Source organism: Musca domestica, unplaced genomic scaffold (assembly GCF_030504385.1).
Source record: "Musca domestica strain aabys unplaced genomic scaffold, Musca_domestica.polishedcontigs.V.1.1 37, whole genome shotgun sequence".
Classification (NCBI taxonomy): Eukaryota; Metazoa; Arthropoda; class Insecta; order Diptera; family Muscidae; genus Musca; species Musca domestica.
This window is the reverse complement of record NW_026712321.1, coordinates 4,239,276-4,267,159: the sequence shown is the minus strand read 5'-3', so window position 1 is coordinate 4,267,159 and position 27,884 is coordinate 4,239,276. Positions and strand designations below refer to the sequence as shown.

Here is a 27,884-nt window from a genome sequence, read left to right as displayed (position 1 = left end):
GTTATATTAGAGTATCTTCCAGATGCTAGAGCTTTTACATGAAGATTTATTGCTTGGACAAAAATCGACCTACATATCCCTATCCTGGACAGTAGCAAACAGTAGTCTATCCATGGTAGAAGAATACAGGTGTATGCATCAATATGTCAAAAATATTTAAATGTTTTTTTAAAAAATAAGTAGTTTTGTATATGTTTTTCTATACGACGCCAATCGGAGGTTGTTATGATATGCATTTTTAACAATTTTTACAAATTTGAATAATTTTTCATTCAAAAATTTTAATTCCAAAATTCATTTAACTTTCATTTTCATTAACTACCTGAATTCTTCTATCATGCTATTGTTAGTCATAAAGTGGCCTGGCCACACATCGCATTTCAGGACACAAATATCGCCCCACAACTTTCCCAAATTGACTGAAAACATAGTTTTCAAGAAAACTACTTTTATTTCAGAAAATATTTACAAAACAATCAACAAATTGCATAAATAAAGCTATGATTCAGCACAATGACTATTAACTACTAAAATAACTCACAAAGAACTACAATAAACCTCCATTCGCTGAAGCATTGGCTACAGCGGCGGCAGCCAGCGTTGTCTGATTGAGATTATTACGACTCAGTATTTGACGCATTGTCTGCAGCTCATCACGCATGGCTAGAACTTGTGCCCTCAGCAAAGAATTTTCTTGCTCTAGAAAAGCCGCCCGAAAAGCAATACGATCTTCACGAATTTTCCGAGCATCTCGAGATTTTTTTGCCGCTTCATTATTGCGCTTTCGTCGCTCATAATATTTATCATCTTTTTGTTCTTCGGGAATGGGACGTTTTTCACCGCGCGGTCGTCGATGTAGAAATGAGGGAAATATTCCGGCACCACCACCACCAACACGATTCAGTTCCATGAGCGGGAAATCAACAGGGCTGAGATTACGTGCCGCCGGTGTTAGGTATTCAAAAGCGGGCAATGTGGTCTGTAGACCTCCTGAGGATCCGGGCAATGGTAGCAGATTGAGATTTGGTAAGGCAAGACCACCGGGCATGGTGGTGCTAGTGGTTTGTAATAGGTTTGCATTATCTTTGTGCGCGTCTGGAGGTTTAGTTATGTTCAGTGATTTTTCAGAACTGCTCTCGTTTTGTGTCAAGCAGGCGGCAATGGAATTTTCCAATTCGGCAGGTATATGTTCCAATGTTGAGTTATCGATAACATCCAATATTGGTGATGTGGGTGGAGTCTTTGCAGTTTCGTAATTGTGATGTAGAATTGTATCCAATTGGGGATTTAATGGTTGCCCCTCCTTGAGTAGATTGTAGTAGGGAGAGGGCTCTGTAAGTAGAAATAAAAAGGGGTTTGGGAATTAATTTAAATATCGTTAGTAAGGGTTTTGACACATAAGCAGCTTGGCATCATGGCATATCAATTTATAAGCCAATGCGACGGCAGGATTCGAATGCGGATCTGACATTTAAATTTTTGTATTTTTAGCCGCGTTTTGGTAACACATATTTGGAAGCTATAACTTTTGCAATATTTATCGGAAATGTCTGAAATAAAGTGACTTCGAAAGAAGAACATTTATTTTACAATCTGAAATTAGGTTAGATGAATAGCTTGTAGGTTTTCAGAGATATCGCCAATTATGAGCAAAAATTACAATGTTGATTTTTTTTTTAATTTTTAGGTAACTACATTATAGAAGCCATAGCTTTTGAAGTTGTCATCGGATTTACATGAAATAAAATGATTCTGAAAGGGAAAGACTTAAGTAAAAAGTCGAAAATAACTTCTCCATATAACTTAGGTAATACCAGAGATATCGAATAATTTTCACAAAAGTTCAGATTTTTCTACTTCTCCAAATTTTTGAGTACTCATCTTCAATGTGTCATAACTTTTGAAATTATTGTGACATAATAATAGTTTAACATGATTTTGGAAGAAGAAAAGTTCTACTTTCAAAATCGCTTAATTATTTTGACATAGCTACTCAAATACTAGAGTAATCGTCAAAAGTTACAATTGCGCAAAAGCTTAATTTTTAACCGTGTTTTGGTTATACATTTTTAAAGGCAATAACTTTTGCAATATCTATTGGATTTTTGTAAAATAAAGTGAATTTGAAAAAGAAAAACATTTGATTTACAATCCAAAATTAAATTATTTTAATAACCTGTAGGGTTTTAGAGATATCCGCAAATATATACAATAGTTATTATATTGAAATTTTAAAGTTTTTTAGGTAACAACATTCTGGGAGCCAAAGCTTTTAAAATTATTATCGGATTTACACGAAATAAAATGATTTTGGAAGAAGAAGACTTAAGTAATAAATCGAAATTAATATTTTGATGTAGCTCGTGTAATACCAAAGATATCGCATTAATCCAAAAAAATTCCAAATTCTTAACTTCTTCAAATTTCTGACTAGGCACCTTCAAATTTCCCTAACTTTTGTAATAATTGTGATACAATTATAATTTAACATGATTTTGGAAGAAGAATAAGTCTACTTTAAATCCCATTTAGTTATTTTTACATAGCTACTCAAATTGCAGAGTTATCGCCAAATTTACATGATGCGCAAAAGTTTGAATTTTTAGCCGTGTTTTAGTAACACAATTCTGAAGGCTATAACTTTTGCAATATCTATTGGATCTTTGTAAAATGAATTGAGTTGGAAAGAAAAACATTTATTTAATATTCTAAAATTAAGTTATTTTAATAGCTCGTAGGGTTTTAAAGATATGGCCAAATATTTAGAATAACTATAATTTAAAGCTTTTTCTGTAGTTTTTGGGTAACAACTTTTGGAAGCCACAGAATCTGTGATTGTCATCGGAATTACACGAAATGAAATGATTTTGGAAGAAGAAAATTTATGTTAAAAACCGAAATTAAAATTTCAATATAGCCTATGTAATACCAGAGATATGGTATAATTTCTAAAGAAATTCCAAGTTCTATACTTTTGCAAAATTATTAGTACACATCTTCACTGTGGTATAACTTTTGATTTAATTGTGGTAAAGTTATAATTCAATATGATCCTAAATAAGAAGATCTTGTCTATAAACTCCATTCATTAGTTTTAAAATATCTCATCAACTACTAAAGTTAGCCCCAAAAGTTAGAGGATGCGCAAACATTTGAATTTTGAAGTGTATTTTTGCATTAATTTTCTGTAAGCCATAACTTCAGTTGTGGTCATGGGAGTTATATCAAATAAAGTGATTTCGGAAGAGAAAGGCCTAAGGATAAAATCGAAATTATAAAGTAGAATTCACTTCCGTAATACCAGAGATATCGCACATTTTCCAAAGGTATTATATTATAACGTCTATTAAATTTGTAACGTCTTTTCTGTTTTTCTTTTTATTAATTGTTTTTCCTCTTCATTTTTACCTGCATTCGGTGGCAGCATTAAACGATTTCGGGTCCTCAGAAAGTGAAATGTTGAAAATGAAAACGGTTCCACTAGATTATTAAAATTCCTTTGATGTAAAGATGTATTGCACATTGTGTTAAAGTATTTTCCCCGATTGATCTTTTTCACTCCAAAAAAGTACCGTTACAAATCGAAATTAAGTTTATTTTTATTAACCGCCAAAATAGTTTTTGTATTACCACCGCAAATCACGTCTCAGTCATAACTGATTTGAATCCCAAAGTTTTACCAACTTAAAAAGCCATACAGGAAAATACGCAGCAAAGGACATATAGAGTTGGAATAAAATCCTCCACCATATCACTGTGGGAGGGTTATACAGATTGCGTAGTTGTCACCATAGAGCTTGAGCTATGCCCTTCCCTCCCCTCCTCCTCCCAATCTCTGCCAGTTACCATTTACTTTCTAACTTTGATTCAACCAATCACGCAATGTTGACTGGTAATTACCACGTAAATTGCATGACACTTTACATACATAGTCGGCATGTCCTTTGGTAAACACACACATACATACCTACATATACACTTTGTGATATGTTAGTGTGTGGTTGTGTGAGTTTATATGTGTCCCATAAGTTATAGGTAATGCCGTAGATGATTATAAGGACTTCATATAACTGGTTACAACAAATGTGAAAGGACATTATCATTTGTGGCCCGAAAACAGGAGACACCCTTTCGATGTTGTTTCGTTTTGGGGCCAATACACACACACACGTAGAATTCCATGTATGTATAATAATTGTCTGTCTGTAAGTTATTTTAGGGTTGCAGGACTGGCCAGGAGAAATTACAAAAAGGAAAAACAGGTGGAAAGTAATTTTTGATATGTAAAGGAATTTTTAAATAACTAAGGTTGGATGAGGACTATTGAGGAGGAAATTTAAAAAGGGGATTTCAGACCAAAAAACCTCGGATTTTTTTAGAAATTTTCGGATTTGTAAAAAAATATTTTTTTCAAGACCTGGAAAACGGGGAGTTTTAAAGAATATTTTTTCAAGTCTTGGGAAACGTGGATTTTTAAAGAATATTTTTTTCCAGTCGTGGAAAACGTGATTTTTTTTAAAAATATTTTTCCAAAAATTCTAAGGCCTGGAAAACGTGGATTTTTAAAGAATATTTTTTCAAGAATACTCAGGCCTGGAAAACGTGGATTTTTAAAGATTATTTTTTCAAGAATACTCAGGCCTGGAAAACGTGGATTTTTAAAGAATATTTTTTCAAAAGTATTCATGCCTGGAAAATAGGGATTTTTGAAGAATATTTTTCAAGAAAACCCAGGCCTGGAAAATGTGCTTTTTTAAAGAATATTTTTTCAATGCCTGGAAAACGTGCTTTTTTAAAGAATATTTTTTTAAAAGGTCTGGAAAACGTGGATTTTTAGAGAATATTTTTTCGGGGATTTTTAAAGTATTTCGAGAATACCCAGGCCTGGAAAACGTGGAATATTCTTTTAAAAGGCCTGGAAAACGTGGATTTTTAGATAATATTTTTTCGGGGATTTTTAAAGAATTTCGAGAATACCCAGGCCTGGAAAACGTGGTTTTTTTAAAGAATATTTTTTTCGGGGATTTTTAAAGAATTTCGCGAATGCCTGGAAAACGTTGGCCTGGAAAACGTGGATTTTTAAAGAATATTTTTTCGGGGATTTTTAAAGAATTTCGAGAATACCCAGCCCTGGAAAACGTGGGTTTTTAAAGAATAATGTTTCGGGGATTTTTAAAGAATTTCGAGAATACCCAGGCCTGGAAAACGTGGGTTTTTAAAGAATAATGTTTCGGGGATTTTTAAAGAATTTCGAGAATACCCAGGTCAGGAAAACGTGAATTTTAAAAAAAGATGAACAGGTTTAAAAAACTTGGATTTTATAAAAATGTGATTTCAAATATTTTTAGGAAGGTTAGACCTGGACAGCGTGGATACTAAAAAATACAATTTTTAATATTTTTTAGGAAGGTCAGACCTGGAAAACGTGGCTTTTATAAAAAATATAATTTTAAATATTTTTAGAAGGTCAGGCCTGGAAAATGTGGTTTTCGTAAAAAGAATATGATTTTAAATATTTTTCTGGGATGACCAGGCCCTGGAAACTTGGATTTTATAAAAATATGATTTTAAATATTTTTAGGAAGATCAGACCTGGAAAACTTGGATTTTATAAAAATATGATTTTTATTTTCTAGGATGACCAGTTAAATATGCCAGACCTGGGAAGCGTGGATTTTATAAAAGTTTGTTTCAAAATATTTTTCTAAATTCTAAAAAATTAAAAAAATTAAATATTTTTTCTAGGATGACCAGGCCCAAAAAACTTGGATTTTATAAAAATATGATTTTACATATTTTTAGGAAGGTCAGGCCTAGAAAACGTTGATTCTATAAAAATATTATTTTAAATATTTTTTAGGAAGGTCAGTCCTGGAAAACTTGGATTTTATAAAAGATATGATTTTAAATATTTTTTCTAGGATGACCAGGCCCAAAAAACTTGGATTTTATAAAAATATGATTTTAAATATTTTTAGGAAGATCAGACCTGGAAAACTTGGATTTTATAAAAATATGATTTTTATTTTCTAGGATGACCAGTTAAATATGCCAGGCCTGGGAAGCGTGGATTTTATAAAAGTTTGTTTCAAAATATTTTTCTAAATTCTAAAAAATTAAAAAAATTAAATATTTTTTCTAGGATGACCAGGCCCAAAAAACTTGGATTTTATAAAAATATGATTTTACATATTTTTAGGAAGGTCAGGCCTAGAAAACGTTGATTCTATAAAAATATTATTTTAAATATTTTTTAGGAAGGTCAGTCCTGGAAAACTTGGATTTTATAAAAGATATGATTTTAAATATTTTTTCTAGGATGACCAGGCCCAAAAAACTTGGATTTTATAAAAATATGATTTTAAATATTTTTTAGGAAGGTCAGGACTGGAAAACGTGAATTTTATAAAAATATGATTTTTATTTTCTAGGATGACCAGTTAAATATGCCAGGCCTGGGAAGCGTTTTTTAAAAAAAGTTTGTTTCAAAATATTTTTCTAGGATGGCCAGGCCTGGAAAACGTGCATTTTATAAAAATATTTATTCTGAATTTTAAAATTTTTTTTCAAATTTTTGTTTGAGATCGTATTTTGCTGTTCCTCCTCCCAACCTCGCATCGAACTATACTATAAACCAACAACAGCAACAGCGCCATGTAATTTTTTTTTTACCTTCCCTTGGTGGGTTGGTTGGCTATTACCACAGATTGCGTTGCCGCTGAACTTATCTATGGTGGGAGTTGCTCTATTGCCTGTGCCTTTATGACTATACCATGACGAGCGAAAAAGCAAAGAGAGAAAAAGGCAGGGGTGTATGTGTAGCTGTATGAGAGTCTATAATTTATTACAACCATTAAAATATTAGAACAACGTTATCGCGTTTACAAAATCACAACGTTGCTTGCTTGCTGTATATGTGTTTGTGTGTCGTAAATCCTTACCATTGCATGGGGGAGGGGTTATGGCGCCCAACCATAATCGTTGCAGACCATATAATCATTATGGCATGAGCCAATCAGAATTTAGTAGAGCAAACTATGACATAAGCTGGCAATGTTGAATGTTTTGAAGGGCGGGGAGAGGGGGGCGGAGTGGAGGGTAATGGAAGTTTGGTGGGAAATCCACATTGAGTTATCAAAATGGATGATTTTGAAAAATATAAGAAAAATGTCAATGAAAAACTTGAATGATTTGACAAAAAAAGGGTAAATGTGAAACAATTATGGCACTGACTAGCATCGAAAAAATGATTTTTTAAAGGTTTACTTTACTTAATAAAGCAACAAATTTAATTGATAAAAATATAAAAAATTAAAGAAATATATAAATAAAAAATTAAAAAAAATAAATAAATAAAAAATTTAAAAGAATAAAAAAATATATAAATCAATAATTAAAAATAAGTAAATAATAATATCCATTCTGAAAAAATATTCATTGGAAAAAATATAAAAATAAAAAAATTAAAAAAAATGAATGAAAAAATTTAAAAGAATTAAATTTACGAACTATAGCTATCTCTGAACCGGGTTTCTCCAAATTTTACGTATTAGCTTCTAGACTGAATGCGGTGTTATGTACGAAAATTCAGGTGATTTGGGCTGATATTGACCATTTAGTACACATTTAACCCGAAATCGGATGAAGATATATATGGGAGCTATATCCAAATCTGAACCGATTTCGATAAAATTACAAACAGCTATTTCTGGGCTGTATCTTATATCTGGTACCAAATATCATTCTTGTGGAGTGCATATTACGAATGTGAGAGGCTTAAACACCAAATCGGATAAAACATATATATGGGAGCTATAGCTGTTTCTGAACCGATTTTCTCCAAATTTGTTGTATTTGCTTTAAGGCTAATCTCGGTCACATGTGCCAAAATTCGGGCCATTTGGGCTGATATTGGCCATTTGGTGGTCAATTAACCCGAAATCGGATGAAGATATATATGGGAGCTATATCCAAATCTGAACCGATTTCGATAAAATTTAAAATACCTATTTCTGTGCTCCATCTAATACCTGGTACCAAATATCACGGTTGTGGAGTGCATAGTAGGAATGTGAGGGACTTAAAGATCAAATCGGATGAAAGATATATATGGGAGCTATAGCAATATCTGAACCGATTTTCTCCAAATTTGATATACTTGCTTCTAGGCCGAATTCCGTTGGGTGTGCCAAAATTCAGGTAATTTGGACTGATAGTGGACATTTGGTGCACATTTAACCCGAAATCGGATGAAGATATATATGGGAGCTATATCTAAATTTGATCCGATTCTCACCAATTTCAATAGGGTTCGTCCTTGGGCCAAAAAAATATTGTTTGGAAAATTTCATCTCAATCGGATAATAAATGCGACCTGCATTTTGTTCACAAGAATACATGGACAGACGGACGGGCGGACGGACGGACGGACGGACGGACGGACAGACGGACTGACATGCATAAATCGACTCAGAAAGTGATTCCATGAAGGTTCTCAAAAGTAACTATGGGTCTATCTCGTTTCCTTCTCCATGTTACAAACAAATGCACAAAGACATAATACCCTTACCACTATGTGGTGTAGGGTATAAAAATATTCCTTGAAAAAAAAAAAATATAAAAATAAAAAATTAACTAAAAATTAAAAATTTGATTTAAATAATTAAAAACAAATAAATTAAAAATTAATGAAAATATCCATTCTGAAAAAAAATTCCTTTGAACAAAACTTCTTTACAAATCAGCATTTTCTTGGTCTAGACATATTTGCAGAACTTTCCCTTAAAAATAATTCTTAAAAAAGAAGTCCTTCAACATCCAAGTTTTCTTGATCTGGCCATCCTTGAAAAAATATTCTTAAAAAATCCACGTTTTCTTTAAATAGCTATCGTTGAAAAAGTATTCTCAAAAAATCCACGTTTTCTTCAAATGTCCATTTTTGAAAAAATATTTTTCAAAAATCCACGTTTTCTTCAACTAGTCATCCTTGAAAAACTATTCTTAGAAAATCCACGTTTTCTTCAAATGACCATCGTTGAAAAAATATTCTAAAAAAATCCACGTTTTCTTTAAATAGCCATCCTTGAAAAAGTATTCTTAGAAAATCTACGTTTTCTTCCATCCTTGAAAAATGTTTTCAAAAAATTCACGTTTTCTTTAAATGGCCAACCTTAAAAAAATATTCTTAAAAAATCCACGTTTTCTTCAAATAGTCATCCTTAAAAAAAATATTCTTAAAAAATCCACGTTTTCTTCAACTAGTCATCCTTGAACAAATATTCTTAAAATACCGCGTTTTTTTCAACTAGCCATCCTTGAAAAAATATTCTTAGAAAATCCACGTTTTCTTCAAATGACCTTCGTTGAAAAAATATTCTAAAAAAATCCACGTTTTCTTCAAATGGCCATCCTTGAAAAATGTTTTTAAAAAATCCACGTTTTCTTTAAATGGCTATCCTTGAAAAAGTGTTTTTAAAAAATCCACGTTTTCTTCAAATGGCCATCCTTGAAAAAATATTCTTAAAAAATCCACGTTTTCTTCAAATGGCCATCCTTGAAAAAATATTCTTAAAAAATCCACGTTTTCATCAACTAGTCGTCCTTAAAAAATTATCCATAACAATACGTTTACTTGGACCGAAAAATATTCTTAAAGCCCAAATTTTCTTGGTCTGGCTTCAATTGAAAAATATTCCCCCAAAATCCTCCCATTATTGAGTCCTTATTAACCTTGAAAGGTTTTTCTCAGACAAATCAATGATTTTATTATTGCTCATCATTGAAAAATTATTCTCGAAAAACTCGACCTAGCTATCCCTAACTCAGAGTTATTGTTACATAAAACCAAGCCATAAATCAAGTATCGTCTAAAATCTATTATTTTTATTTCCTTTTCAAATTCTCACACCAATAAACTCAGAAGTAATCATCAATGCTGGGCAAAATACCATCACAGTACTACCAGGTGGACCAGGCAGTCCAGCCTTGTTGTTTCAATACCAATTGGGCTACAAAGACTCTAGTAGAGTGCTGGAATTTTTCATATCTCCTTCGAAGTTAAATTACCTTTTTGGATGTTCTAGTAAGGTGAGTATACTTAAAACGCTTTTTTGACCAGCTTAAGTCATCGGCAGGCTTCTTCGTAGAGGAAAAAAGGAGTTTTAGGTTGACTTAGTTCGATTTTGGCCCTAAGCTTTTTTGTTCTTTTAAGAATAAACCAGCCAATGACTTAAGTCAGTCAAAAAAGCGTTTTATGTATTCTCACCTTTATTGAATCTAAGTGGCGCCCAACGTTGGGGTCTTTTTACAACATAAAAAGGATTTCTTTTTTAAAAAAAAAGGAAAATAAATAAAACTTCTTTTAATTTCAATCAAAATTATTCAATTTATTTTTATTCAAATCCCATCGTCAGAAAAAACTTAGAAGCAATCATCAATGCTGGGCAAGGTACCATCACAGTACTTCCAGGTGGACCAGGCAGTCCAGCCTTGTTGTTTCAATACCAATTGGGCGCACTTGACGGCGGGTTCAATGCTATCGACCAAGAAATCTTCACACTTGATCTTGCACTCATCGTAGGAGAACGCACCGGATGGGGGAGAGCACCAGTAGTAGTTGTTGATTTGGAAGATGCCATAGTCGCGAGAGCCATTGGAGTTCAAGGAGCCAACAGCCTTGGTGTTGTAGGACGATTCGTGTTGAGCAATACAGGTCCAGCGGGCCAATTGGTTCTTTGGTACACCCAATTTGTACATTTCACGGGCCAACGAACAACGGTTGTAGACCGTGCCGAAGGCAGGGGCAACCAAGAGGACAGCAGCCAAAATAGCGAAGGTGAATTTGAACATTTTGCTTAAGTTGCCGAAAACAAACTATGCTTTCCTCCAAAATGTCTGGGGTTTTTATAGCAACAATTGTTGCAGTGGAAATTGATAAGAGCCTCAATGATGGATGGGCCGATGATGAATGGCTCTCGCGACTATGGCATCTTCCAAATCAACAACTATTACTGGTGCTCTCCCCCATCCGGTGCCTTCTCTTACGATGAGTGCAAGATCAAGTGTGAAGATTTCTTGGTCGATAGCATTGAACCCGCTGTCAAGTGCGCCCAATTGGTATTGAAACAACAAGGCTGGACTGCCTGGTCCACCTGGAAGTACTGTGACGGTACTTTGCCCAGCATTGATGACTGCTTCTAAATTTATTGATGAAGGATTTTAAAACGAAATAAAATAAAAAGATTAAAACGTAATGTAAGTTTTTCTTTACTTTGCTCAGTCAGTAGGTGTCTATAGTGTTTTCCCAGAGATCCACAGAACTCCATATTAGATGTTTGCTTTGCTCAAGTTTATTATTCTTTTGAAAGTTCTACTTTCGTTTTGATTATATGCCAAATAATAACCATTGTAAAATTAAGAAGGTAAAGTCATTTACAATAAGCATATCCATCTCTGCAATTTTTGTCATTTGCCTTTGTCAAATTTCACTGAGTAGAAAGAGGTTCCCATTTCCTATTTCTGTGTATACATTGAATTTATAAATATAAGTTTTGACAATGAGATCTTGTCAAACGATTAATTTTGAAAAAAAAAATTGTAAACATATGATTGAATGACTTTACTTTCTTAAGGTGGGAATACATAAAGCGCTTATCTGACTGGCTTAAGTCATCGGCTGGCTTCTTCGGAGATGAACAAAGGAGCCTAGGGCCAAAATCGAACTAGGTCAACCTAAAACTCCTATGTTCATTTACGAAGAAGCCAGCCGATGACTTAAGCAAGTCAAATATGCGCTTTATGTATTTCCAGCCTTAATCCTGCCATTTAAATAACGAGTATCTGTAAAACGTTAATTTAGTTGGCGTTAAAAAGTCGTTCGTAATTCCTTACATTATTTACATCATTTGTGACAGGTTTACCTTCAGTGGCACTTGCTTTGTTCCAGAACTGCAAGAATGTAAAAATTTGATTGAAAAAGTACACATGTCGCATGGTAGAAGAATACAGGTACTCGCATCAACACAGCTGCTGGGGCAATGAACTGTCAAACCAATTCTGAAATTGAAAATTTTGAATGAAAAATTATTGAAATTTGTCAAAATTAATCAACAATGATATGTATTGTCGACCTCCGATTGTTGTCGTACAAGAAATCATACAAAAATCTACTTATTTTTGAAAAACATTTTTAAAAATTGTGAAATATCTATGTTCCCAAGCGTTAATGTATTTACCTGTATTCTTCTACCATGGTATGCACTTCATGTATTTCACAACTGAAATTTCGTCCATATGTAACAAAATATATTCAACTTCTATATTTAGGAAATTTGACATTGCACATGTAAAAACATTTCGTCTGATGTAGCCTTTATGGCGAACAAATTGTTTTGTTTTGACAAATCAGCTGATGGGTTGCAGGGATGCCATCTGTTTACTTTTGACAGTTTACTTTTAAAAGAGAAAGGAACTTCCATGGCAGAAGAATACATGTAGTCGCATCCACACAGCTGCTGGGACAATGAACTGTCAAATCGATTTTGGAATTGAAAATCTTGAATGAAAAATTATTGAAATTTGTAAAAATTGTTGAAAAGGCGTATTATAATAACGGTATAAGAAAACATATAAAAATCCACTTATTTTTCATAAAACATTTAAAAAATTTTGACATATCAATGTTCCCAATCGTTGATGCATCTTCTTCTACCATGGTTTCCTTATATAAGAGAATGGAACTACCATGGTAGAAGAATATAGGTAGTCGCATCCACACAGCTGCTGGAACAATGAACTGTAAAACCGATTTTAGAATTGAAAATCTTGAATGAAAAATTATTGAAATTTGTAAAAATTGTTGAAAAATACATATCATTACAGCCTACGAAAACATATAAAAATCTACTTATTTTTGTCAAAACCTTTAAAAAATGATGGCATATCAATGTTCCCAAGCGTTGATGCGTCTACCTATATTCTTCTACCATGGAAACTACCTTACACTCTGATAGCCAATTTAGACTAGTCATTTTAAATAGACCCGTTTTCCAACATTTAAATCCTACTTTTTTAGAGTAGTTTAAAATGATGTAAAATGCATAGTACAATAAAATAAAGGTAACCTCATTTCAAATTAGCATTCCCAGCTCTGCATTTTCTGTAATTTACTTAGTTAAATTTCAATGAATAAAAAACAGATCCCATCTCTGATTTTGTGTGTATACGATGGATTTATGAACATAAATTTTGACAATGAGATGCTGTCAAATGTATAAATTTGAAAAAATGTAAACATATGATTGCATGACTTTACCTTTTTAGTTCTACCATGATAAAATGTTAGGCAGCTAATTTGTTCTTAAGTATACATCCTCCGTTATTTATTTATTCAACATTTTGAAAAAAAAAAATAATTGTTTGTAGGGTATAGCCCATGATAGAAAAATACAGGTAGTCGCATCGACACAGCTGCTGGGACAATGAACTGTCAAAACGATTTTGGAATTGAAAATGTTGAATGAAAAATTATTAAAATTTGTAAAAATTGTTGAAAAGTTCATATTATAACAACCTCTGATTTGCGTCGTATAAAAAAATAATTAAAAAATCCACTTATTTTTCATAAAACATTTTAAAAATTTTGACATATCAATGTTCCCAAGCGTTGATGCATCTACCTATATTCTTCTACCATGGTATACTGAACATTTCTTGAAGGAAAAGTAACCATAATACACCTAATACTAGAGACCAATTTTAAAGGCAAACAAAAAATCATATCTGAATACAAATATTCAAATCTACATCTGTCAAGAACAAATTTGAGGGATCGCTCAAAAATATTGAACGTTTTCACAGCAAAAAAGCTGTATATTACATAACAGTCTTTGAGAAAATCGAACATATCTTACAATTAATGAGGCTTCATTTGGTCCATAGACTTTTATTCAGTGTATGTTTTTTTAATTTTTATCAATTTTTCTTTTCAGGTGTTAGGAGAAAAATACATACATCACTAGTAATGATAATGGAATTGATGCGGAAATTTTATGTTAACCAAAAGCACTTACCTTTAATGCTAGGAACACAATTGGAGCGAACGACGAATTTTTTCGCGGCGTATGTTCGTCGTCAAAAATAAAAACCATATGTGTATATGGAAGTGCACACAATCACGGCGCCGGCGAAAATTTCGTCGGTCGCCGCGAACTCAATTAGCTTTATTTCTATTTCATACGCCGGCGAACGGCGACAAAACAGTACAAGGTGGCCATACTTGTACGAATTTTATGTGTTTTAGTAAATAAAGTTACTTTTTACTTAAAAATTTGTTATGGTCACTCTACTATCTGTTATTCGTATAAAAAAACATAAATAATTTGTTTATTTATTTGTGCACTTGCGCCTGAGTGAAGATGGATATCAGTGAATTTATAATAGAAAAGATGGACATAACTGAAATTATAAAGAATTATGAGTTCTTGTATAATTTTCATTGTAGTCAACAAATGAGCAAAAAGTAAACAACTTCATCAGCTGTTTTATAATTTCGTCGGTATTGTGTTCCATACGACGAATTTTCGCGGCTCATTTTGTCGCCGCGTAGGGCGAAATTCGTCGTTCGCTCCAATTGTGTTCCTAGCATAAGATGTGTCCATCGATCAATAATCGATTAAATTAAGACAATTTCTTATCGATTTGTTTACAATAATAAAGTAAACAGAGAGCACACGCCCCACACATAATTGAGGTTATTAAACAAATTATGCTGGAGCGAATTTTGTTAGGGATTTGTATATCTTAATGTGGGGTACTCACTATCTAACATGATTGATCGAACATGACTTTGAAAAAAAAAAATAATCGAAAAGAAAGTTATTTTTAGTTTTGTTTTGAAAATTGTTTTCAGTTAATATATGTTAATGGCCTAAATCGTTGTTAAATATCGTAGGCCGCATAGAAATCCAGTTAAAACTAGTAGTTATTATTTAACTACTAAACACATTATCACTGTTAATGTCATGAAAATTGATGCCACAAATTATGTTTACGAAAATTATATATCTGTTTTTTCACCGATCAATAATTGATTACAATTTTAAATTTTTAAATATTTAAAAAAATGGTAAACAAAAAAACAGCGTTCACTAAACTAGACAGTAGTATTTATCGATAATTATTTAGCATAATATCTAAATCTTGAAATGAGCTACACATTATCAAACATGATTGATCTGTCATGACAGTCAAGGATTTTTCCAATGGTGCCTTTACAAATGGTCACGTAGGCACAATATTTTGTGATCTTGTGTAACAAGCTAAAGAATCAATCACAATAGAGTTAACCTACGTTTTTCATGCTCAAATTTATTGTGATTGTTCTTTTAAGGCTACATTTACACGAACCGATTTTCATAAAAAAACTTAGTAGAAGACTGCAGGTAGATTCATCAACGCTTGAGAACATTGATAAGTAAAAATTTTCCAAACTTAAGAAGATTTTTTATATTTTCTTATACGACGCAAAGCGGATGTTGTTACGATATGCATTTATTAAATTTTTTTACAAATTTCAATAATATTTTATTCAACATTTGCAATTCCAAAATCGATTTGACATTTCATTTTCCTTCTATCATGATAAACCCCTTGATTTTAGTTGGCAACTCTAATCCAAAAAATGACAGATAATAGTAATTCGCGACTATATAACCCTTTTTCATACGGTGAGGCAATGTTTTGTCAAAAATAAGTAGATTTTTATATGTTTTCTTATGCGATGCAAATAGGGGGGTTTTAATTTATGCATTTTTCAACAATTTTTACAAATTTCAATAATTTTTCATTCAAAATTTTTAATTTCAAAATTGGTTTGATAGTTCATTGTTCCAACACCTGTGTCGATGCGACTACTTGTATTCTTCTACCATTATAAAACCATTCATTAAGTTGGCAACTCTATAACAAAAAATGACTGATAATAGCAATTCGCGACTACATAACCCTTTTCATACAGCGTGGCAAGGTTTCATTAAGAAGGTTAGGTAAGGTAACCTGGAGAAGTCATATGCTTGTGTATATTTTTTAAATTATTCATTTGAAAAAATCTCATTGTCCAAATATTTTTTAAAGTTAGAGTTGACAAGTTAAACTACAGAAAATGCAGAGCTGGGCTATATTCTTGTTCTATGACAAAAATGATCTCTCATTTTTGGCGTGTAATGAAAAGAGATGACAACCTTAATGAAGAGTTTTCTGAAAATAGGTTAAGTCAGTCAAAAAAGCGTTTTATGTATTCTCACCTTTACACTGACCTATTTTCATTAAGTACATGGTAGAAGAATACAGGTAGATGCATCAACAATATGTCAAAAATTTTTTAATGTTTTTTCAAAAATAAGTAGATTTGTTTTACTATGTTTTCCTATACGACGCCAATTGAAGATTGTTATGATATGCTTTTTTTTTTTAAAATTATTACAAATTTAAAAATTTTTCATTCAAAAATTGGTTTGATAGTTCCATGGTAGAAGAATATAGGTAGATGCATCAACGCTTGGGAACATTGATATGGCAAAAGTTTTGATATGTTTTTTCAAAAATAAGTAGATTTTCATATGTCTCCTTATACGACACAAATCGGAGGTTGTTATGATATGCATTTTTCCACAATTTTTACAAATTTCAATCATTTTTCACTCAAAAATTTCAATTTCAAATTTAGTTTGACAGTTCATTGCCCCAGCAGATGTATCGATTGAAGTTGGCAACTCTACGCCAAAATAATGACGGACAATAGTACTTCGCGACTATACAACCCTTTTTCATACAGTTTCATTTTCAAACTTAACTGCAGTACTCAAAAGTATTGCCTGTGAAAACTTTCGTGAATTGTGCATATTCTTTTAAATTATACATTTGACAAAATCTCATTGTCCAAATATTTTCTAAACTTAGATTTGACAAGTTAAACTACAGAAAATGCAGAGCAGGCTGGATTATTGTTCCATGACAAAAATGATACGTCATTTTTTGACGTATAATAAAAAGAGATGACAACTTAAATTAAGTGTTTTATGAAAATAGGTTAAGGTGAGAATACATAAACGCTTTTTTTGACTTGCTTATATCATCGACTGGCATCTTCTTTCCCGAAGAAGCCAGCCGATGACTTAAGCCAGACAAAAACCGTTTTATGTATTCTCACCTTCATTGTAGACCAAGCCCTAAAAATACGTTTACATATAAGTCTCTATCTGGTTTAGGGTCAGAATATATAAAACGCTTTTTTTTGACTGGCTTAAGACATCGGCTGGCTTCTCGGAAAAGAATAAAGGAGCGTAGGACCAAAATCGAACTAAGTCAACCTAAAACTCCTTTATTCCTCTACGAAGAAGCTGGCTGATGACTTAAGCAGTCAAAAAGGCGTTTTATGTATTCTTACCTTTAACACAGAAAATATGTAAAATATCACACCAATTAAATTTTGGGCCTACGTGACCATTTGTGAAGGCACCAATGGAAATATTCCACATTTTCTTGCCTCTCACAACAGACCAATCACGGTTGATAATGTGTAGCCCATTTAAAGATTTGGAAGTTATGCTAAATAATTAATGAAAAACACCCCTGCCCAGATTAGTGATAAATGATGCACACATAGCTATTTAATTTCCACCGCCTACCATATTTTTTGTTTACAACTTTTTTTTTTTGCTTAATTATAATTTCATTTTTTAATCAATTATTGATCGGGGAAAAACAGTAAGAGCTTTCAAAAAGTCTTAGGATATGTAATTTTCGTAAACATAATTTATGGCATCAATTTTCATGACATTAACAGTGATAATGTGTTTAAAAGGTAAATAACAACTACTAGTTTTAACTGGATTTTTCATGCTGCCTTCGTTATTTCAACTCAATTTTGGCCATTTGTAACTTTATTTGTTTTTAATGTCTAAAACAAAACTAAAAATAACTTTATTTTCAATTATTTTTTTCAAGTCATGTTCAATCAATCATGTCAGATAGTGAGTACCCCACATTAAGATATACAAATCCATAACAAAATTCGCTCCAGCATAATTTGTTTAATATCTTCTATTATGTGTGGGGCGTGTGCTCTCTGTTTACTTTAGTTGTGATCCAGTACTTTTTTAGTAGTAAAACTAGCAGAAGAGAGAACAGTTCGAAATGTCATTCTCATTTAGGTTTGCTCAAAAAGTAAGGGAACGGAAAATTAGCAGAAATGCGATAAAATGTCAAAATTCAAAATTCCAAAAGTAAACAGCCTAAATCGGACTGGTGAAACCTTACTGAAAAGATCATTTTCTTTATTGAAATGTATCAATACATTTTTCAACCTTGTTAGCCCTGCCAATTATATGTCAAATTTACAATATGCACATTTCTGCTCGGCCAAATTCATGTAGCTAAAACAAGCAGAAATGTGCACCACTCAGCGCCATTTTTTTCTCGAGAGAGCTGCAAGTTTTGCTAATTTTTGGAGTACGGGAACGCGTTGTAGCAGAATTAGTGCTAATTAGTACTAATTTGCAGGTTCTGGAACACAACTTTTATTATTACAAATAAAAAAAAAACGATAAGAAATGTTCTTAATGTAATCGATTATTGATCGATGGACATATCTTAAATTTGAGAGCTCTTGATTAACATAAAATTTCCGCATTAATTCCATTATCATAAGTAGTGATAATATATATTTACCCCCTACAAAAATTAAGAAAAAAAGCTTAATCACTTGAAATAAAATTGATAAACATTAAAAAAAAATAGCACTGAATATATAAATTTAATGGGCCAAATGTGACCTCATTACTTTGTGAGATATGTTAAGTTGCTGCAAAGATTGTTATGCAAGATTTAACTATTTTGCCATGAAAACATCGCAATTTTTCTTTGCCATCCATCAAAATGTTATCCTTGACAGGCATATGTAGATATGTATATTTTTGTATCAGATATGATTTTTTTGCGTCAAAAAAATTAAATGTTTTTTTTAAATATAAGTAGATTTTTATATGTTTTCTTATACTACGTCATTCGGAGACTATTATAAATCGCGTTTTTCAACAATTATTACAAATTTAAATAATTTTTCATTCAACATTTTCAATTCCAAAATTGGTTTGACAGTTCATTGTCCCAGCAGCTGTGGCGACGCGTCTACCTATATTCTTCTACCATGCATGGCATATTAGGTGTCACACTAATGGTAAAAGAATACAGGTAGTCGCATCACAGCACAGATGCTGGGACAATGAACTAATATACCGATTTTGGAAGTGAAAATGTTGATTGAAAAATTATTGAAATTTGTACAAATTGTCGAAAAATGCATGTCATAAAAAGCTCAGACTTGCATCGTATAGGAGATTCTATAAAAATCTACTTATTTTTGACAAAATATTAAAAATTTTGACATATCAATGTTCCCAAGCGTTGATGCATCTACCTGTATTCTTCTACCATGGGCAAATTGCATAGGAATGTCAGAGTCACACCATAGACAAATTAGATATAGACTAAAAAGTTGTCTTATCTGTTATCTCTGAAAAAAGTGCTTCAATACACGTCGTTTATGCCGTGAGAGAGGATCAGTAGACTCACTCAATTCTCTTAAAATACAAAATATTGAATATTTTCATGATTCTTTATTATTTATCAATTAAAAACGAAACAGTGACTTTACTTTTACTTTTACAATATCCAAATATGTCGTGAAATATAAAAATATAGAACTTAAATAGCATAAAAATGAATAAATTGTTTTCGAAGTCGGGTGACTTCACTAGCCCTGAGTGACTTCACTGGTCCAAGATCAATCATAGTGACATCTGCCGGAATGGGGTAAATTTTAAAACTTTTTAGTCTATACCTTTATTTGTCTATGGTCCATGGTAGAAGAATATAGTTAAATGCATCAACGCTTGGGAACATTGATATGTCAAAATTTTTTAAGTGCTTTGTCAAAAATAAGTCGATTTTTATATTTTTTCTTGTACGACGCAAATCGGAGGTTGTAATGATATGTATTTTTCAACAATTTTTATAAATTTCAATAATTTTTCATTCAGGATTTTCAATTCCAAAATTGGTTTGACAGTTCATTGTCCCAGCAGCTGTATCGATGCGACTACCTGTTTTCTTTTATCGTGCTATGGTCACACTAGATTTCTTCTGCTGTTTCGCTCACTTTCCCAGTAACATTTACTCACTCAGTAAGAAGTTACTGAGAAAATATACATTTTTCTCTCGCTCTCTTTCACTCGACACAAAAATTGCAAAAAGTAAACAAACAACATCTGGCAAATCGGGAACATTGATATGTCAAATTTCTTTTAAATGTTTCTTCAAAAATAAGTAGATTTGTAAATGTTTTCCTATGCGACACCAATCGGAGTTTGTTATGATATGCATTTTTTAACAATTTTTACAAATTTGAATGATTTTTCATTAAAAAAGTTCAATTCCAAAATTTGTTAATTGTCCCAGAAGCTGTGTCGTGGCATTTGCCGGGGTTTTTGTTGCTCAAAAATTTTTTGTTCGTCGATGTTTTTTAATAAAATTAATGTTTTTTTCTTAAATTGTTTGCAATATAAAAATTTTTAGTACTTATTGTCTTTATAAAAAAGCTGGATGGTAAGCATGGCAGAAGAATTCAGGTATATGCATCAACGCTTGGGAGCATTGATATGTCAAAAAAATTTAAATGTTTTTTTTTTTTTTCAAATATAAGCAGATTTTTATATGTTTTCTTAAATTACATTATTCCGAGGCTATTATAATTCGCGTTTTCAACAATTTTTACAAATTTAAATAATTTTTCATTCAACATTTTCATTTCCAAAATGTGTTTGACAGTTCATTGTCCCAGCAGCTGTGTCGACGCGTCTACCTATATTCTTCTACCATGATCTGGTCTGCCTTACCATCGTCTCAATGTGTATGTGCTATAAAATACAACTCTGAATCAAGAAAATTACTCATGAACCATGGTAGAAGAATAAAAGTAGTCGCATCGACACAGGTGATGGGACAATGAACTGTAAATCAATTTTGGAATTGAAAACTTTGAATAAAAAAATATTGACATTTGTAAAAATTGTTGAAAAATGCAAGTTATAACAAACTCCGATTGGAGTCGTATAAGAAAACATATAAAAATCTTCTTAAGTTTGGAAAAACATTTCAAAATGTTTGACATATCAATGTTCCCAAATGTTGATGCTTCTACCCATGCATGGCAGAAGAATACTGGTAGATGCATCAACGCTTGATATGTCAAAAAAATTTAAATATTTTTTCAAATATAAGAAGATTTTTAAATGTTTTCTTATACGACGTCATTCGTAGGTTATAAAAAATCGCGTATTTTAACAAATTTAAATAGTTTTTCATTCAACATTTTCAATTCCAAAATTGGTTTGACAGTTCATTGTCCCAGCAGCTGTGTCGATGCTTCTACCTACATTCTTCTACCATGTACCCATGGTACAATAAAAAGGTAAGGTACCAGTGTTGTTTTTCGAAGTGTGGCCGACTTCTGTCAATTTTGTGTATGTATTTATTGTTTTGAAAGAAAAAAAACAGAATATTTTCAAGACGCGTAAATTGCGAGACGCGCATTAACGCTTTTCGCCAGTTTTGCTATGGAATTGAAGTATAGAACTGCTTAGAACATATATTTGATAGAAAATCCAGACATTTCATTCATCTTTCCCGCTCTGTAACTGATTTTAAAAATGAGGAAAAATATTGAATAAATGAAAACCACTTTTTGCATGCAAATTTGACAGGAAGCGGGCATTGCCTCAGGGCTGTATTTCAATAGTTTTACAAAGCTGTTCTACCTTCTTATTGTACCATGCTTCTACCTGTTAATTCTTTTTATATACATAAATGAGAAAATATAAACTTTATTTTATGAAGTTAAGGTAGGCTTAATTGAAATGAGGTTAAGGTGCGAAAACATAAACCGTTTTTTTTTGACTGGCTTAAGTAGACGGCTGGCTTCTTCGTATAGAAACAAAGGAGTTATAGGTTGACATAGTTCGATTTTGGCCCTAGGCTCCTTTGTTATTTTCCGAAGAAGTCAGCCGATGACTTAAGCCAGTCAAAACGCGTTCTCACCTTTATTTTTTATATGATTTAGGTTACAAAGGTTTTAGGTTTTAAATATCTTTATTAATTTTATTTTTCTTAAGTTTCTATCAGTTTATATAACAAATTGTCAAAATTATTTATCACCAGATGTTACATAAATCCTGTCTATTTTTCTTCAACTATTAAATAACATTGTCACTGTTAATGTCAAAAAGATTGATGTGATAAATTATGTATACGAACTTGTCATAACTTGAGTCTAATTAAGAGGGCCTACTTGATAATTTTTCCACCGATCAATAACCGATTAAATGTTGGCAAAATCTTATCTATATTGTTTTGTAATAGAGTAAAAAAAAAAAAAAACAAACAGACCACACATTGATTTGCTGGTCATTAACCTGATAAATCGTATATTACATTAAAGAGGTTTTATCATGGTAGAAGAATATAGGTAGACGCATCGACACAACTGCTGGGACAATGAACTGTCAAACCCCTTTTGGAATCGAAAATGTTGAATGAAAAATTTTTTAAATTTGCAAAAATTGCTAAAAACGCGAATTATAATAACCTCCGAATGATGTCATATAAGAAAACATATAAAAATCTATTATTATTTAAAAAAAAAAAACATTTTAAAATTTTTGACATATCAATGTTCCCATGTGTTGATATGTCAAAAAAATTTAAATATTTTTTCAAATATAAGTAGATTTTTATATGATTTCTTATACTACGTCACTCGGAGGCTATTATAATTCGCGTTTTTCAAAAAATTTTAAAAATTTAAATAATTTTTCATTCAACATTTTCAATTCCAAACTTGGTTTGACAGTTCATTGTCCCAGCAGCTGTGTCGACGCGTCTACCTATATTCTTCTACCATGGGTTTTATGTAAACTTAGAGTACGTTTACATTTAGAATCTCTACTAATGTTATCCCTGATAATTAAACAAATCACAATAAATTTGACTATATAAAACATACATAACATTTATTGTGATTGGATAATTATCCGGGTTAATCAGAGTAGGAATTTTGTATGTAAACATACTAAACATACATACTGGATAAAAGCATGGTAGAAGAATACAGGTAGTCGCATCAACACTGCTGATGGGACAATGAACTGTCAAACCGATTTTGGAATTGAAAATGTTGAATGAAAAATTATTTAAATTTGTAAAAATTGTTGAAGAACGCGAATTATAATAACCTCCGACTGACGTAGTATAAGAAAATTTATAAAAATCTACTTATATTTGAAAAAAATTTAATTTTTTTGACATATCAATGCTACCTGTATTCTTTTGCCATTCATAAAAGCATGGTAGAGGAATATAGGTTGACGCGTCGACACAGCTGCTGGCATAATGAACTGTCAAACCAATTTTATAATTGAAAATGTTGAATGAAAAATTATTTAAATTTGTACAAATTCTTAAAAAAATGCATATCATAACAACCTCCGATTGGCGTCGTATAAGAAAAAAAATCTATTTATTTTTGAAAAAAAAAAAATAAAAAATTTTTAAAATATCAATGTTCCCAAGCATTGATGCATGCATACAGGTAGTCGCAAAAAAACAGCTGGTGGGACAATGAAGTGTCAAACCAATTTGGGAATAGCAATTTTTGAATGAAAAATTATTCCAATTTATTAAAAATTGTTGAAAAATGAATATCATAAAAACCGCCGATTGTCGTTGAATAAGAAAATATATAAACGTTGTACATATATAATAAATTCCATGGTAGAAGAAGAATACAGGTAGTCGCATCAACACAGCTGCTAGGACAATTAACTGTCAAACAAATTTTGAAATATAAAAATTTTAAATAAAAAATTAATAAAATTTGTAAAAATTTTTGAAAAATGCATTTCATAATAACCTCTGATTGGCGTCGTATAGGAAAAAAATATACAAATCTACGCATTTTAAAAGAAACACTTAAAAATGTTTGACATATCAGTGTTCCCAAGCGTTGATGCATCTACCTGTATTCTTCGACCGAGGGTTTTATATAAACTTAGAGTACGTTTACATACAAAATCCTCAATAATTGGACCAATCACAATAAATTTGGCTATGTATAAAATACATACAATTTATTGTGATTCGACAACTATCAGGAATAAACTGGGTCGAGATGTTGTATGTAAACATACTTCTAGAAGCATGGTAAGAGAATACAGGTAAATATTCAATGCCTGGGAACATTGATATGTCAAAATTTTTAAATTTTTTTTTTTCAAGTAGATAAGTAGATTTTTATATGCTTTCTAATATAAAGCCAATCGGAGGTAGTTATGATATGCATTTTTCAATAATTTTTACGAATTTTAATAATTTTTCATTTAAAATTTTTAATTTCAAAAATGGTTTGACAGTTCATTGTCCCAGCAGCTGTGTCGATGCGCCTACATGTATTCTTTTACCATGGATAGAAGCGTATGACCTTGAGGTGAGAAAACTGTTTTTTTTCGACTGGCTTAAGTCATCGGATGCCTTCTTCGGAAAAAGGAGCATAGGGTAAGCAAGTATAAATTATGGGACGAAATCGAACTAAGTCAACCTAAAAAAACATTGTTCTTTAACAACGACGCAAGCCGATGGCTTAACAGTACGTTTACATATAAGTATGTTAACGCACTGAATTTTTTAAACGAATCCTCTTAAAGTAGTAGTAGGAAGAAGCCAGCCGATGACTTAAGCCAGTCAAAAAAGAGTTTTCTCACCTCAAGGTCATACGCTTCTATCCATGGCAAAAGAATACATGTAGGCGCATCGACACAGCTGCTGGGACAATGAACTGTCAAACCATTTTTTAAATTAAAAATTTTAAATGAAAAATTATTAAAATTCGTAAAAATTATTGAAAAATGCATCGGTGCAAGCATGGTAAAATAAAATGGTAAGGTAGAGCTACCAGCTGATTACAATTTTTTTCTAAGTGTGCCCGACTTCTGTCAATTTTGTGTATGTATTTATTGTTTTGAAAAATAAAAAGAAAATATTTTCAAAATCAATGATAGGAAGAAACATAAATAGAGGACGCGCATTAATGATATTAACCAAATTTGCCACAGAATCGAAAGATTGAACACTTAGGATCACATTTTTGAGAGAACATTCAGGCATTTCATTCATATTTCGCGCTAATTTTGTGCATTTGAAAAATAACCAAAAAAATATCAAATAAATGAAAAAAACTTGGTGGATATCATTTTGAATAATTCTGACAGGAAGCGGGCATAGCCTCAGGGCTGTATTTCTGTAGTTATACGAAGCTGTTCTACCTCCTTATTGTACCATGGGTGCAAGTAGATAAAGAGTTTTTTCAACTGACTAATACCATGTTTATATTGTAGAGTTAAGGCTCCAATATAAACATGACATTAGCCAGTCGAAAAAGTTCTTTATATACTTGTACCCATGGTATAATAGAAATGTAAGATAGAGCTACCGGCTGATTACATTTCATTTTTCTAAAGGTGAGAATATATAAAATGCTTTTTTGACAGGTTTAAGTCATCGGCTGGCTTCTTTGAAAAAGAATTAACGAGCCTAGGGCCGAAATCGAACTAAGTCAACCTAAATCTCCTTTTTTCCTATACGAAGAAGCAGGCCGATGACTTAATCTAGCCAAAAAAAGCGTTTTATGTATTCTCACCTTTAGGAAGGAGGTTATCTGGTGTTTACACAAGACAAATTGTCCTAAATCGGAGAAAAATAAATATATACATATTTTTTAAAAACAATGAAATCATTCGAAGAAAAATTGTTCCCTGGGGAGGGGAAGTCAGCCTGCGTAAAACTCTCGATGACGAGGGAAATCCCCCATATCCGTTTCAAGACCCAATACCTTAACCCCATGTCAAAAATTAAAATAAACTTTTTCGGTTTTAACTCATAATTTTTATTCATTTAATTCGTATCAGTTTAGAAGCAATCATCAATGCTGGGCAAAGTACCATCACAGTACTTCCAGGTAGACCAGGCAGTCCAGCCTTGTTGTTTCAGCACCAATTGGGCGCACTTGACGGCGGGTTCAATGCTATCGACTAAGAAATCTTCACACTTGATCTTGCACTCATCATAGGAGAAGGCACCGGATGGGGGAGAGCACCAGTAGTAGTTGTTGATTTGGAAGATGCCATAGTCGCGGGAGCCATTGGAGTTCAAGGAACCGACAGCCTTGGTGTTGTAGGACGATTCGTGTTCAGCAATGCAGGTCCAGCGGGCCAATTGGTTCTTTGGTACACCCAATTTGTACATTTCACGGGCCAAAGAGCAGCGATTGTAGACCGTGCCGAAGGCAGGAGCGACCAAGAGGACAGCAGCCAAAATAGCGAAGGTGAATTTGAACATTTTGTTTAACTGGCGAAAAACAAACTATGCTTTCCTCCAAAATGTCTGGAGTTTTTATAGCGAAAACTGTTGAGGTGGAAACTGATAAGAGCCTCAATGATGGATGGGCCTATTTTTGTTTTTTCGGAGAATACTAATTAGTTTTGTTCCGATAATATCAGTTCAAAATAGTATCTTAAGTACTGATAAGTGTCAAAAAGAGATTAGCGATAATTTTTTCAGAACATCTGTCGGGCCATATAAAAAGGTGCTTTGAAAGGAATTTGTATAGTTTGTTTTCGGAAACTAAAACAAAATGTTCAAATTCACCTTCGCTATTTTGGCTGCTGTCCTCTTGGTTGCCCCTGCCTTCGGCACGGTCTACAACCGTTGCTCTTTGGCCCGTGAAATGTACAAATTGGGTGTACCCAAGGACCAATTGGCCCGCTGGACCTGCATTGCCCAACACGAATCCTCCTACAACACCAAGGCTGTTGGCTCCTTGAACTCCAATGGCTCTCGCGACTATGGTATCTTCCAAATCAACAACTACTACTGGTGCTCTCCCCCATCCGGTGCCTTCTCCTACGATGAGTGCAAGATCAAGTGTGAAGATTTCTTGGTCGATAGCATTGAACCCGCTGTCAAGTGCGCTCAATTGGTGTTGAAACAACAAGGCTGGACTGCCTGGTCCACCTGGAAGTACTGTGACGGTACCTTGCCCAGCATTGATGATTGCTTCTAAATTAGTTTGGTGATAGGATTTGATACGAAATAAAATAAATGGATTAAAAACGAAATTTAAAAAGTGTTTTAGTCATTTTTGGCAGAACTATATTTCGGAGATAAAATTAAGGGTTATGAAGAATAGTTTTCTAGGTTGACAAGACCTAGAAAAGGTGAAAATTTTTTTAAGAATGTCCTTCTCAAGGATAACCATATTTAGAATAAGTACATTTTTTAAAAGAAATATTATTCCAAGAAGTCCTGACCAGGAAAATGGGTATATTTTAAGATTTTTTCAAGGATGACCAGTCCTAGGAAACGTGGATTTTTAAATAATTTGTTTTATTGACTTGAAAAGTCGATTTGTTATTTTTTTTTAGTGGTAGGCCTTGAAAATTTGGATTTTTTAAGAATGTTTTTTAAGGATGTCGGACTTGGAAAACGTGGATGTTTTAAGAACATAATTTCACAAATAGCTCAATTTGAAAAATGTTAGAAAACGCGGATTTTTTAAAGAGAATTTTCAAGGGTATCCGGATTTTTTAAAGAGAATTTTCAAGGGTATCCAGTTCTACGAAACGTGAAAAAATCCAAGTTTCCTTGGCATGAATATTTCATCATAGATGGCCAGTCCTGTAAAACATGGATTGTTAAAATAAAGGATAGCCAGGTCTGGA

The 27,884-nt window shown here is 32.3% G+C and overlaps 5 protein-coding genes across 5 annotated transcripts; 2 read left to right on the top strand and 3 right to left on the bottom strand.

Moving 5' to 3' along the window:
* Positions 1-431: 431 nt before the first annotated feature.
* On the bottom strand, positions 432-3,673 carry LOC101892308 (uncharacterized). The gene is made up of 2 exons (XM_020035059.2): positions 3,409-3,673; positions 432-1,332 (listed from the first exon to the last, which is right to left on the bottom strand). Exons 1-2 carry the CDS (start codon positions 3,521-3,523, stop codon positions 548-550), a joined length of 900 nt encoding a protein of 299 aa, XP_019890618.2. The 5' UTR covers positions 3,524-3,673; the 3' UTR covers positions 432-547.
* A 6,720-nt stretch (positions 3,674-10,393) lies between these two features.
* On the bottom strand, positions 10,394-10,875 carry LOC101889226 (lysozyme 2-like). Its single transcript, XM_005178415.4, has one exon. The coding sequence runs from the start codon at positions 10,846-10,848 to the stop codon at positions 10,420-10,422; it is 429 nt and encodes a 142-aa protein (XP_005178472.1). The 5' UTR covers positions 10,849-10,875; the 3' UTR covers positions 10,394-10,419.
* Positions 10,876-10,947: 72 nt separating this feature from the next.
* On the top strand, positions 10,948-11,252 carry LOC101892478 (lysozyme 2-like). The gene has a single exon (XM_005178434.4). It carries the CDS (start codon positions 10,948-10,950, stop codon positions 11,197-11,199), a length of 252 nt encoding a protein of 83 aa, XP_005178491.1. The 3' UTR covers positions 11,200-11,252.
* A 14,774-nt stretch (positions 11,253-26,026) lies between these two features.
* LOC101888753 (lysozyme 2) lies at positions 26,027-26,525 on the bottom strand. The gene has a single exon (XM_011292180.2). It carries the CDS (start codon positions 26,500-26,502, stop codon positions 26,074-26,076), a length of 429 nt encoding a protein of 142 aa, XP_011290482.1. The 5' UTR covers positions 26,503-26,525; the 3' UTR covers positions 26,027-26,073.
* Positions 26,526-26,767: 242 nt separating this feature from the next.
* LOC101889048 (lysozyme 2-like) lies at positions 26,768-27,281 on the top strand. The gene has a single exon (XM_020035060.2). It carries the CDS (start codon positions 26,798-26,800, stop codon positions 27,224-27,226), a length of 429 nt encoding a protein of 142 aa, XP_019890619.1. The 5' UTR covers positions 26,768-26,797; the 3' UTR covers positions 27,227-27,281.
* Positions 27,282-27,884: the final 603 nt, after the last annotated feature.

Coding starts and splice junctions, on each gene's coding strand:
- LOC101892308 (XM_020035059.2), bottom strand. CDS start 3,523: ATGTGCAATACATCTTTACATCAAAGGAATTTTAATAATCTAGTGGAA. Junction 1,333..3,408: donor AATGCTGCCACCGAATGCAG/GTAAAAATGAAG, acceptor TTCTACTTACAG/AGCCCTCTCCCTACTACAAT.
- LOC101889226 (XM_005178415.4), bottom strand. CDS start 10,848: ATGTTCAAATTCACCTTCGCTATTTTGGCTGCTGTCCTCTTGGTTGCC.
- LOC101892478 (XM_005178434.4), top strand. CDS start 10,948: ATGGATGGGCCGATGATGAATGGCTCTCGCGACTATGGCATCTTCCAA.
- LOC101888753 (XM_011292180.2), bottom strand. CDS start 26,502: ATGTTCAAATTCACCTTCGCTATTTTGGCTGCTGTCCTCTTGGTCGCT.
- LOC101889048 (XM_020035060.2), top strand. CDS start 26,798: ATGTTCAAATTCACCTTCGCTATTTTGGCTGCTGTCCTCTTGGTTGCC.